General features: G+C 56.4%; 1 protein-coding gene across 5 annotated transcripts in view; it reads right to left on the reverse strand.

Moving 5' to 3' along the window:
• Positions 1 to 2,126: 2,126 nt before the first annotated feature.
• TRAF1 (TNF receptor associated factor 1) overlaps positions 2,127 to 12,778 on the reverse strand; it is a 21,263-nt gene continuing 10,611 nt past the window's right edge. For all 5 annotated transcript variants that reach the window (XM_040631810.1, XM_040631809.1, XM_040631807.1 and 2 more), the window contains 5 exons: positions 9,792 to 9,857; positions 8,870 to 9,280; positions 7,163 to 7,340; positions 5,229 to 5,356; positions 2,127 to 3,292 (listed from right to left, as the gene is read on the reverse strand). In XM_040631810.1, coding sequence (XP_040487744.1) covers positions 3,074 to 3,292; positions 5,229 to 5,356; positions 7,163 to 7,340; positions 8,870 to 9,280; positions 9,792 to 9,857 — 1,002 coding nt within the window. In that variant the 3' untranslated portion in view covers positions 2,127 to 3,073. The remainder of the gene's footprint in view (positions 3,293 to 5,228; positions 5,357 to 7,162; positions 7,341 to 8,869; positions 9,281 to 9,791; positions 9,858 to 12,778) is intronic.

Raw genomic sequence — 12,778 nt, forward strand, 5'->3', positions numbered from 1 at the left:
CTTATTTCCCCCTATATAGTACTTCTGTACTTTTCCCCCCAATTTCTTCTACACCGTGTGTCTCTTACAGTAAGCAGTCAGCAATGAGAGGCACAGAAAGTAGCTATGGGTACTGCTCAGGGCTGTCAGAGGGTCAGAGCGAGGCAACCGTGCTGGGTGCTGACCGTGCTCACCCTCGCCTCCCAGGGGCCATCGGGGTTGGCCTGGGGGAGGCTGCAGGGCTGGCCCTCGGGCGGAACCCACTGCCTCCCGACCTCATCGCAGCAGCAGACACAGACTTCAGCCAAAAGGAAGCTTGAACGGGAAGGAAAAGAACAAGAAACCGAAGACCTGGCTTCTACCTCCAGCTGCCTCCCCTGCTCCCACCTGACCGTGGCTTAGCTTCCCGGACCTTAAGACGGGGTTCCGTGCCGCCCACCTCATAGGGGAGTAGTGAGGATCCAATGAAACAGTGGCTTGGCCTCCATCTTGCCTCCCCCCCACCGCCGCCCCCCGGAATCACCAGAACGCGGGGAGGCCAAGCACCTGGTGCACTAATCACAGGGCTTTGCTGGAAGACACATTGGTAAATGTTTTAACTCATTGTCTCGTCCTGCTGTGAACAGCCCAAAGGACCACCTGCAGGTGATCTGAGACCCCTCCCACCCCCACGTCCCCTATTTTCAGGCAGCTGGGATCCCCGCCCCTGCCGTGCCTTCGATGCTGCAGCCCATCCTATGCTTTCCCTTCCCCTCCATGCTTCTGCCTCACACACCCCACATGCAGCTGAGACTGCTCCCCACCGTGGGGTCTTTCCTCTCCCCCACACCCTGATCCTCTGCATCTCAGAATATTTTAAGGCTGAGTTTAAATGTCACCTCTTCCGTGAAGCCCTCCCTCCCTGCTTCACCTGGTGGATCCGGAATCCGGTGCTCTCTCCAAGCTGCTCTTCCAGATCAGTTTCAACGATCTACTTACGGACCTGCTTCCCGCACTGAACTAAGAGCTTCTTGACGGTAGGGCACAGTCTTACCTTTCCTCCCTAGTGTCTACCCAGCGGATGACAGGTGGGTCCCGGGAAGGCTTTGCTGAAACAGTGGCTGCGACTCACACTGTTAGAAGCAAGTGTGTGTCTCTTCCCGTTGGAAACAAGCGAGCAAAGGCAAGAGTAGTTGCTGTCTTCGGTAGCAGCCTGTCCTCAATTCCATGAGCTCAGCACTCAGCGAGCAGGGATGAAGATGGATTTGCCAGGATACAGGTGCTGAGGCAGAAGCTCCCAGAACTCGCTGGGCCAGACCCTTACTTGCTCTTCCCACTCGTCAAGGGAAAGCAGGTCCGTCTCCGCTGCTGACTGGCTGTCAGCAGTGGGGGCAAGAAAAAGCCCTGACACGTCTGTAGCCCGCCACGCGTGGCAAGGTGCCATGGCACATACAAAGCACTAGTGTGTTCCCTTGTTGTATTTGGGCCTCGTGAAAACCCCGTGAGCTGGGCAGGGGCAGGGCCAGGGAGAGGGCTGCCCCCCATTTTCAAATAAAGAGGCTCAGGCACAACGGGATACTAGGTTTGGGCCCAGGTTGGATCTGGGTTTTCTGATATGTTACAGGCGCTGAGCTAGGGAGAACGGGCAGGGCTGCTGACCCATTTTACAGATGAGAACACTGCAGGTGTGAGCAGTGAAGTCTACCGCAGCCTTGCAAGCAGAGGGCGAGTAAGCTGTAGGAAGGCTGGTGGGCAGAGGAGTGAGGTCCCGAGCTGGAGCCCTGGGCGGCCACATGAAGGCTCAGGGTCTCTGGGAAGCCAGGGGAGGGTCCCTGCAGAAATTGGGTGTGTGAGGCCTGCACGGTGGGAAGACAAGTGTGGGCCAGGCCAGGCAGGCAGCAATGCTGGGGCTCTTCCGCCGCCTCTTCGGCATGGCGTCCCCTTTGAGGTTCTCAGGACCCAGCATGGGAGGCAGACTGGGGAGGTTACCCCCTGCACAGAGAGGAGGAGCCCGAGCCCAGAAGGGATGCTCCTGCCGGCCGGGGCCGTCCTCTGTGAGACTGACAGCACCACCCAGGACTCGGTAATGGGCTTTTCAAATTTGGCACAGCTCAAACCAACTCCCACAACCAGGCACTGCATGAAAACCTCAACAGACATTAAAACAATCACTTTCTTTGGTTTTATACATATTTAAAAGGACAACCACCGCTCAGTGGCTCAGAGGCCACAATCAGTGAACTGAAAGAAGGAAATACCGTGGTTAATTAGGTGACATGAGATTCTGGAAAGCGCCGAAGGTGGGGCCTCTGAGGGAGGGAGAGCAGAGGGCTTACGGACCCCTCCTTCTCCACCTGTCTTCCAGCTGTTCCTGGGAGCTGAGGACCTGGTTTTGCCTGGAGGAGGTGAAGGGGAGTCCTGCCAGCGGAGGCACAGGACACAGGCCTGTGTGGGGCCCCGCCCGCTGGGGAACGGAGCTGCCGGACCCAGGGTGGCAGATGCTGCGCAGACGGCCCAGCCACGTGGTGGCAGTGAAAGTGGCTGATGAACCTGGAGGCCGCAAGGCTCCGGAATGTTTCCAGAACCCTTGCAGCCCTAGGCCTCTCCTGCACCAGGAGGCCCAGAACTGGAGCCTTTCTGGGCTGGAAGGAACCTCAAGGTCTTCAAATCCAAGTCCCAACTTGATGCCACCCCCACCCCCCACCCAGTACAGAGACCTTCCTGTCCAGAGAGTGGCTTTGCTCAGAGAGCTTCTTGCCTCCTGCCCATGCTCACCATCCAGGCCCCAGGCCGGTCCCTCCTTCCTCCCCATCTTGGTCACAGGCTGCCTCAACATTCAGGGCTGGAGTGGGTCCCAGGCCTCCAGTGTCGTATGCTCAGTGCAGAGGACAACAATCCTGCTACCGCCTCCTTCCAGACCTTTGTGGGCCCAGCCCAGGGCCCCGCCGCCGAAGCTGATGGCCAGCCACGGTCAGTCTGTCAGTCCTGCTCAGATCGTGCCGGCCCCGCCCATCGCAGTGCCCTGGGATCCTGGGTGCCACGGATAGGCCCCAACCCCCCAGTGCACTCGGCACTCCCTCGGGAGCCAGGTGCGGCTGGCACGGCCCTCCCCGCCCTAAGCACTCGTCTCCACGATGCACTTGAGGAACATGGTGTCATCCTTCACGTAGGCGTGCTTGGGCGACTGCAGCCTGTTGAGGGGGAAGAAGAGCGGGCAGCCGCTGGCCACGTTGGTCTCACTCTGGGGCCGCTGGAAGGACGCTGAGCTCAGGTCGGGCCGGAAGGCGTCGATGGCGTGCTCGCGGTGGTTCTGGTCGAGCAGCATGAAGGTGACCTGTGTGGCGGGGGGCACCTGGGGGTCAGGGCCTGAGCAGCAGCACCGGGGGACCCCTGTACAGCATCTCTGACCCCAACTCAGGCTGATTAGGAGTCAAAGAAGTGAAGTAAGGATCACGTTGGGTGTGCAGCAAGGCCCTCTGGAATGGAAGTCTTCAAGGGCTGGCCTGTGAGTAGGGATCAGATGTTCCATCCACCAGCAAGGGGCGAGTTCAGAGCCACGGTCAACTCTGGTTGGATGGCGGGGGCTAACAGTGGGACCAGGCACTGACAAGGAGGCCAGACCCCATAACCTATGGAGCCCCGTCCTGCTCTGGAATGTCTGATCCATCAGCTATAGCTGGGATCTCCGGGGCAGGGCGGAGGGACAAAAACAGACAGGCCTCATCCGGAGGGGCTGTCAATCCGTGTCCAGCAACACGAGTGTGTACCCTGAGATGCTGAGGATCTCAAAGTGACACAGACCCCCTTCTCTGGCGCATGTCCCCGAAACACTCAGCTGGCCAAGCGGCTCTTAGATTGGGCTGCACTTTAGAAGGCTCTGGGAAGGTTTTCAAGAACCCTGACGCTCAGGCCTCACCATGTACTGGAGTGAGACCCAGCCGTTGGGTATTTTAAAACCCTCCCTGGTAGGCCTGGGAACCAGTGACCGAATGACTCATATCCAGACCACTGTGGCATCCCCACCCTGCCCCACCTGTGTGCCCTGACCTCCTTCCACCCTAGCTGAGGCCTGTGTTCTTGGCCCCACCCCTTCCTTCCCCTCCCCCTTGGCTGGTTCACCTGGAGGGAAGGCCTTGCCTCCCTGCTCCTGTCGTCCTTCTAAATATTTGTAATAGATTTTGTTTTTTGGCGTGCAGCACAAGTGAATGGGAACTGTAGAGATTTCCCGCACACCCTCTGCTCCCACACAGCCCCTGCCCCTGCCCCCGGCCGGCAGCCCCCACCAGAGAAGCGCGTTTGCTACAAGCGATGGACCCAACGGGAGTCACCCGAAGTCCACGCTTTACCTCCGGGGTCACCCACAGTGTGTGCATTCTCTGCGTTTGGACAGATGTGCGATGACACGTACCCACAATTCGAGCACACAGAAGAGTTTCACTGCCCTAAAAATACGCTGTGCTCTGCCTCCGCCCCCTCCCTCCCCTCAACCCCTGGCAGCTGCCCATCTCTCCCGGTCTCCACCGTGTGCCTTGCCCAGAGCGTCCCAGAGCTGGGATCATGCAGTCTGCGCGTGCCCTTCCAGACCGGTGTCTTTCACTCAGGGATAGGCCTCTACAGGTCCTCTAGGGCTTTCCATGGCCTGATCGCGCATGTCTTTTTAGCACTGACAATATTCCGCTGCCTCAATGCCCTGCAGTTCATGCATCCGCTCTCCCAGTGAAGGGCATCTTGGCTCCTTCCAAGTTTTGGCAATTTATCCATGGAACTGCTATAAGCCTCTCTGTGCAGGTTCTTGAGAACCAAAGTTTTCAACTCATCTGGGTAAATACCAAGGAGGGTGGCTTCTGGGTCATAAGATGAGAGTATGTTTCGTTTTGCCAGAAACTGCCGAACTATCTTCCGTCTTGCATTCCAGCCAGCCGTGAATGAGAGTCCTGGCTGTTCCACATGCTCGCCAACACCTGGTGTTGCTAGTGTTTTGGCCACTCTCAGAGGGGTGTGGTGGTATCTGCCTCGTTCACTTTCTCTGAAATCGCTGCCAGTTCAGGCTAGCCCCACAGCACCTCCTCCAGGCAGTTTTCCTTACTTACAGCGTGGGAACATCATTGCTACCTGCCTTCCTGGGGCGCTGCTGCAGGCATTTTAGCCCCTGGACTCATGAAGCCCCGGGTACTAGATACGGACTCAGGCTCGTGTTTTATAAAAGGTGAAACTGAAAACGCAGAGAGGACCAGGGCCCGGGCTCGCCCCCTCCCCTGCCCAGCCCATACCTTGTTCCGGAAAGGCCAGGGCAGCATGATCACGATGAAGAGCGACAGGTGGGTCCTCTTTCCTGTCCCGTCCCCGTTCAGGTAGAGGCGCAGGCATAGCTTGTAGCCGTACTTGGCAGTGTAGAAAGCTGAAATGTGGAAGGCAGAGTCAGCACTGAGGGAGCTGGATGGTGTCGCACGAGCGGACCAGGTAACCGGGGCCTACGGTTAGGGATGCCCAAGGTCAGTGGCTCAACACGAAGAAGTCTGGGGCTGGAGTGCAGCACTCCTCTCGATTCTAGAGCGGCAAGGAGAACCAACCAGGCTCTTGGCGATCATCTAGCCCAAGGGTGTCAGCCAGCCGTCCGCATCACAGATAGCCGGGCCTGGAGTTTGACTCACGAGTGCCCGGCGAGAACTGAGAACGTGCATCTCTAACAGGGGACGGTGATGCTGCTGGCCCTGGCACCACTTCTGATTTAACGAACCTGCATTCTGCAGTGGGGAAACCAAGCCCAGCGAGGGGAAGGGGCTGGGCCTGGTCTCTTGCCTCACAACACTGACTTCGCTCTGTTGCCCTAGGCCAAGCAGCCCCAACCACTGAAGGCTGGGGGAGCCTGGGGCAGCTCACAGTTCTGCTAGCCACCTTGGCGAAGGCCCCAGGGGGATGAATCAGCCCCTGCTGATTATGCCGGGGGACCTGTGGGCTCTCTCCGTGGGCAGCTGAAAGGACCATCCAAGTGTGGGTGCCACTGGCTGTCACTGCAAGGGGCCCTCTGGGAAGGGTTGAGGGGGGACAAGGTGGGGGAGCAGGCCGGAAGAGGGGGAGGAAGGTCGGGCTGACAATCTGACTCATCTGTCCCCTTACATTTTGGTAGAACAGGAAGTCAGAGACACTGCTTCTTTTTTTCCTCTTTGGAAAGAAGGGCGGGGGGCGGGAGGGGGGAAGGGCTCTGTGGAGGAGGTGAGGCCACCCCATGAAACGGGCTGCTCCGGAGGACAGGGGTCTGGCTGTGGGAGCCAGCCCTGCTCTGTGGCCTGGGGCAAACACCAGTGCCTGTCTGGATCCCAGCCCTGCCGGTGGTGGGTGTGTCAGAGGAGCTGATGGACAGGAAGGGTACGAACCCGGGAAAATGCACAGGGCTGTTAAAATGAGAGGAAAAGCATGCAGGTCTGAGAATTTCATGCGCAAATATACACATTCTTACATCAGTGGAGACCAATCAATTAAGAGAAACATCTACTGGGGCGCCTGGGTGGCTCAGGTGGGCTCAGGTCACGATCCCAGGGTCCTGGGATCCAGCCCCACGTCGGGCTCCCTGCTCAGAAGGGAGCCTGCTTCTCCTTCTCCCTCTGCCCCTGCTCATGGGCTCGCTCTTTTGCTCACTCTCTCTCTCTCAAATAAATAACATCTTTAAAAAAAAAAACAAACCCCAAAAACAAGAGACACATCTCCTGAGTAACTATTCCTCGCACGACACCGCGCCAGGCCCGGAGGCCCCAGCAATGAAGGAGAACCGCGCGGATTCACAGAGCACTCACTCTCATGTTACGACCCACGAACGCACGTTTCACCTCATTCTCCAGGGGCCTTATTTCAGACCACTGGCTCTCTGAGGGCCGGGGCAGGGTATCCTCTGCACCCCTCTCATTTCCACAAGCTCTGGCTCAGAGCACTCTCTCTGTCACATCTGAGATCCACAGAAGTGGCCAACAATCTTATTCCCATTTGCAGAATATGACCGACGTCAGGGAGGCAGAAGGCATGCCCGGTTCAAACAGCCCATGCTCCGTGTGGCTGAGCGGGGAGCCTGCCACCTCCTCGCTCCCAGCGTGGCCCGAATGCACACAGACACGGGCCAGCAGTCAGGGAGCTGGCCTCTGGCCCTGCTGGTTTCCCAGGCCCGGGGAAGCCTGCCTCCCCCTGCTGGTCTGCGCCCCTGGGGAGCTGGTACCTGGGGAGAAGAGGCTGACGGTCCTGCCACAGGCTGACTCGTGGCAGCGCCTGGTGACATTGGTGATCTTCCAGAGGAAGGTGCCGTCAAAGGAGGCCTCCTCCATGAGGCGGAGGCTCTGCTCCAGCTTGCCCAGGGCCTGGTCTTTCTGAGCCAGTGTCTCCTGCAGCTCCACCACCTGTGGGGAAGCCCATTCAGCCAGGGGGCACCAGAGCACAGCTTGGGGACGGGGTGGGGACGGTAGGGTACAGAGATAGACCTGCCCCCAATATGCCTTCCTGACCACGCCTCCCTCAGGCACACGCATCTGCCTATGTCCGTGCTGTCCCTCCTGCCTGGAACCCCGTGGCCTTTCTTCTCCACTGGCCGACTGCTCTTTATTCATCAGGAACCTGGCTCACGTAGCCCTCTTCTGGGAAGCCTCTCACTACTGCCCCAGCTCTTCTGGTCTCTCTCAGAGGTGTTCTGCAGGGCACTTCCAGCAGTTTCTTAAGATACGGCTTTCTGCCCTTCCTATCAGAGAGACGGTTTCCCCTAACGAAGGCTGGGCCCATGCTCATTTTCTCTCTGTCTTCAGGCCTTGCGTGGTGTGCGTGGGACTAGAGCCAGGAAGGTTCCTGATGCACTGAAGACATGGCTGCCGGCCTCAGGGAGCCCACCTTCTCACTGGGGCAAGAGTTACATAACTAAAGGCTTTACTCAGTCACTATAGGCACTGCCGTGCTCTTCTGGTGCGCTCCCCCATGAACGCTTGAAAAAATACAGGCTTAGTCTTGGGTGTGCTCAGCTGGGAAGGCAGGCATGGAAGTGGGTGTCCTTAGAGGAAACTGAATCCCTAATACTCCTGATGGAGAAGCTGTAGTTCTGGGAGGGGAAGCAACTTGCCCAGACCCACACAGCAATGGTGGAGCTGGAACTAAAATCCAGGCCCAACAAAACATGAGGCAGTGACAGAATGTTGCTGGACAGGGGAAAAAAAAAAGCATTATCAGCATGGTGACTGGTTGTATTAGGAAAAGTATAAGCTCTGGAATAAGGGAGGGCATAGTCCTGCTCAACCAAGAACTGTCAGATAGGTGGACTATCTGGAATTGGTCTGGGAGCACCACTCTGAGTGTGTGGAATCCTTCAGACACTGAGCCAGAGCCTATAAGGACAGCACAGAGCCAGGTGCTCTGAGGAAGGGGTGAAGGCACTGGGGGTGCTGAGCTGCAAGAAGGAAACATTCAGTGACTACTTCTCTCTAAAGAGCCTCCACAGGGACTGGAAGGCAGATTTGTTCAGTGGGCCCTGAAACGTAGGGCCAGGAACAATGCTGGGAAGACTCAGAGAGGCTGATTTTAGTTCAGCATAAGGAAGAACTTTCTCATCGTGAAAAACGTCCCCCAGGGAAATGAAATGCTTGGGAAGGGAGTGTCCTATCACAGGAGAGGTTCAAGCCAAGGCAATGAAGCACACCGGACAGGGGGAGTTTGACCTGGACTATAACCTGGGACTCAGTGCTCTTCCTAGAGGGTCTTGGAACAAGGGACAGATTCTTTTCGATGGTGGGGGGATGGCCGGGGCAGGGTGGGCGGGGGGAAGTGTCTGCTCCGAGCTGGGAGAATGCTCAGGAGGAAGGCTGCCGGTCCACTGTTCTGAAGACAAGACAGGGCCAAGGGGCCCCCCTGAGCCCTCCCGGAACGGGAGCTTGCCTCCCACACTCACCCGCTGCTCCAAGCTCAGGATGTGCTCCCGGTCGAGCTGGCTCTGGTGGATGGAGGCCGCTAACGCCAGGTGGGAGGCCTCCACCTCCTTGTTGAGGACAGCGACGATGTTCTCAAACACGCGCAACTTCTCCTCCAGCTCAGCCAGGAGCTTCTCCTTCATGAAGTGCTGCAGGGCCAGCTCGTCCTGGCTCTCGGAGCGGGGCGCCCGGTAGCAGTCCACTTCCAGGTCCCCCGCCACCTCCACGGCCGCCTGCAGCTGCAGGTCTGACAGATTCTGCTCCAGGGCCATGGGCCCGGACCCCAGGCCGGAGCCTTCCTGGGCCTTGCGCTGTTTCAGGAACCCCAACAGCAGGTTGAGGTGGGTGGTCTGGGAGGCGACCTCATGCTCCTGCAGGAGCTTCACGCTCCCCTGCCAAGAGAGCGGGGCTGGTCAGTGAAAACAGAGGAGGTTGAGGAGAACCAGGGAGCGGGGGAGAGTTCGGGAACCCAAAGACTGCCAAAGAAAATCAGGTCCATTCCCCCAGCAAAAGGGAAGATGCTTTGTGTGTCACAAGAGGGATCTGGACGAGGACCCTGGCATCAGACATGCCCTGGGTGAGCCGTGCGTGTCCCAGTCTCTGGAGCAACAGCTCTGCCCTGTCCATGAGCGCCGCGGTAATTCAGGACCACGGAGAGGGACAGGGAGGTTGGGGGGGGGGCTTATTTCAGTGCAGCTACAGTGCTCAGGTGAGACATTCAGCAGAACTTCCCTGCGTATGGAGAGGATTTACTAGTGGGATTTGTTGCTCTGAAGAGTGGTTAATGTTAGGGACACCCGGAGGAGTAGCTTGATGGGAAAATCTGGAAGGGCCTGCAGTGAGGAGATCCAGAGCTCCAGGACTGTAGGAGCCCCCTCTCCTTTCTCACACCCAGATGCTTACCTTGTAGGAGCAGCCAACACCAGCAAAGGGGCACCCAACTTCAGCCTCAGCCACCTCAGGGTGATCCTGGAAACAACAACCACGTCACCAGATGTGATGGGGGTCCCAGTGGCCACCACTGGGGCTCTCTGCAAAGCACCAGGATCTGCCAGGGCAGGAGCGGGGCTGGCCCGCATGACCTGGCACATGCTGTTCCTTCTGCCTGGCTGACTCCTTCCCACCTTTCGAGCATCAGCCCTTCCGGGACCCTCCTTTAAAACAGGATCAAGGCCTCTGCTGCGATCCTGGGCAGCGCGGCTGTCTCTTCTGTCAGGATATGTTCCACCCAGCTTTCCAACCATCATTCACTCTTTGGTTGTCCTCACTGGGCTGGGGGAGGGGGTCTGTGAGGGTCACAGTTGTGCTCCCCGTGTTGGGCAGTGTCTATTACAGAGGAGACACTCGGGACGTGCTAGAGGCATGACTGAACACCTCCCTCCTCCTGAAGCCCAGGGGGCCTCTCCTCACAACTCCCATCTACCTCCCTCCTCAGCCATCCTCTCGTGACCGACCGAGGCACGTCTGCCCTGCACGCCGTCCCTTCCAGATGATGGACAGCCCGAGGGCAGCAACACAGACAAGACTGAGTATTCAACAGCAACTGGACAATACTGTTGACCCGTTTATAGGTCTGAGGAGTTTACAAAACGCTTTCATGATCACAGTTCTTCTCAGGCCCCTAACGACACTGTGAGGAAGGCAGAAGAGGTTTTTTTGTTCCCATTTGACTGATGAAGAAACGAGGCTCACAGAGGGGAAAGAATCTGCCCAGGAAGGCACAGCGAGGGAGTGGCATGGCCACAGGGCTCTTCCCACGCCAGATCACTATCTCTTATCAAGAATAAGCCCCTGGGAGATCGGCAGAAAATTCTTTCCAAAATGCATTATCTAGAAAGGGCTTGTATCTGGAATATATAAAGAACTCTTACAATTCAATAAATAAGACAAGCCGCCTAATAAAATGGGGAAAATAATGAACAGATACTTCACAAAGGGAGCTATATAAATGACAAATAAGGCTATGAAAAGATGCTCAACATCACCAGTCATCCCAGAAATGCAAATTATAAGAAATACCACAGTGAAATACACTATCGACTCACAAGATGGGTAAAGTGCAAAAGGGAATGATAATACCAAGTTTTGGCGAGGATGTGGAAGAACAAAATGGTACAGCCGCTTTGGAAAAATCCATGCAAGTGTATCACAAAGTTAAGTCACGCGTAAAATGCAACTTTCTTGCAAACCATGCCTGTAAGGTAAGCGTACAACCCACATATTCTATTCCTAGGAATCTGCCCAAGCGAACCTGAAACGCCCGTCTGCGTGTGCATGTGATGTTCAGGGTAGCTTTATTCATAATAGCCCAAGCTGGAAGCAATCCAAATAGCCACCCAACGGTGAGTGGAAACGCAAAGTGTGCTCTATCCATACTCTGCAACGCTCCCTGGCAATCAGACGGACTAAAATATGAACAAAAGCAATCATGTGGAGGAACCTCGAAAGCATTATGCCAAATGAAAGAAGTCAAACAGTACATACTAGGACTCCATTCTTACGAGATTCTGGAAAAGGCAACATGCGGGTGACAGAAAGATCAGTGGCTGCCTGGGGCTGCAGTCGGGGAGACTGCCTAGCCAGGGCACAAGGAAGCTTTTTCCAGTGTAGAAACGCTCACCCCCTTTGCTGTAGCGGTCACACGACTGTATACATTTCCCGGTATTCATCACACGGTACACTCAAGAGGACTGGATTTTATTGCATAGCACTGGTATCTTGATTTTCCAGGGCTCTGTTGTTGTTTTCTTAAGAAGAGTGCTCTCATGGGGCAAAATGAAGGCAAATTTGGATACGAGGGGTGGGTGGAGAGGTCTTTCAGGCTGAGCAAATACAAAGCCACACTAGTTATTATTCTTTAAAAGTAAAATAAGCAAGAGCTGTGGGTTTAATGAGTACCGTTGGTTTGGGGCACAGAGCACAGCTCAGCAAATGGCCATCCTCTCTTTCATTCACCCCCTGCCCTGGGCTTCAAGCACAACTTGTTCCCAACAAGGAATAGAACACAGATGTTCCACTGGGGCGGGGGCAGAGGGTGGCCTTGGCAGAGACAGTGCTGGCTTTAGGGAGTGTGCAGTGACGCAGCCTCTCCCAGCAGGTGGGAGCACGGTGTGGGGGGGGGAGGGGGACCAACAGAGGGCCTGAGGCTGGCTGTGGGCCTGGTTCCTGGGTGAGCGGACCAGGGGTAAGTTCCTGGGCCCAAAGCTTGAAGTGAGTCATAGGAGGGATAAGGAGGCGCAAGCGAGAAAACTAAGGGTGGAGTTGGAGAGATCACCTGCAGGTGCAGGGGCACATGTTCTTTTGACTGCCGAGCCCTGCTGGTGTCTGGAAAGCCCACTGCAGCCTGGGAAGTGTGGTCTGGATGTATCACGATGCGTGCATGGGAGTGGGCCATGACCGGCCTCCAGTGGCTGACAGAGGAGGGGCAGGGTGACTCGGGAGCACTTCAGAGGCCCAGGTGGCTGGCCCTGGAGTCAGCCTGCAGAGGTGCAAAGCCTGCTTCTGTCACTTCACATTCTAGCTGTTTGGTCCTAGGAGACTTATTAACCTCTCCTTGCCTCAGTTTCCTTATCTGAAAAATGGGGATAATAACAGTACCCCCCTCCCTTATGGAGTGGTGGGGATTACACGCGACGATATTTGTAAGTGCTGGCATTAGTTACTGATTGCTGATGTAACAAAATACCACAAACTTAATGGCTTAAAACAACACAAATTAATTATCGCACAGTTCAGGAGGGCAGAAGCCTTCACATCAAGGTGTCGACAGGATTGTGTTCCTTCTGGAGGCTCTAGGGGAGACTCCGTGTCCTTGTTTTTTCCAGCTAGAGGCTGCCTGCCTCCCTTAGCTCATTGCCCCATCCTCCATCTGCAAAGCCTGCAGCAATGCA

The sequence above is a fragment of the Ursus maritimus genome, unplaced genomic scaffold (genome assembly GCF_017311325.1).
Source record: "Ursus maritimus isolate PB19 unplaced genomic scaffold, ASM1731132v1 scaffold_17, whole genome shotgun sequence".
Lineage (NCBI taxonomy): Eukaryota > Metazoa > Chordata > Mammalia > Carnivora > Ursidae > Ursus > Ursus maritimus.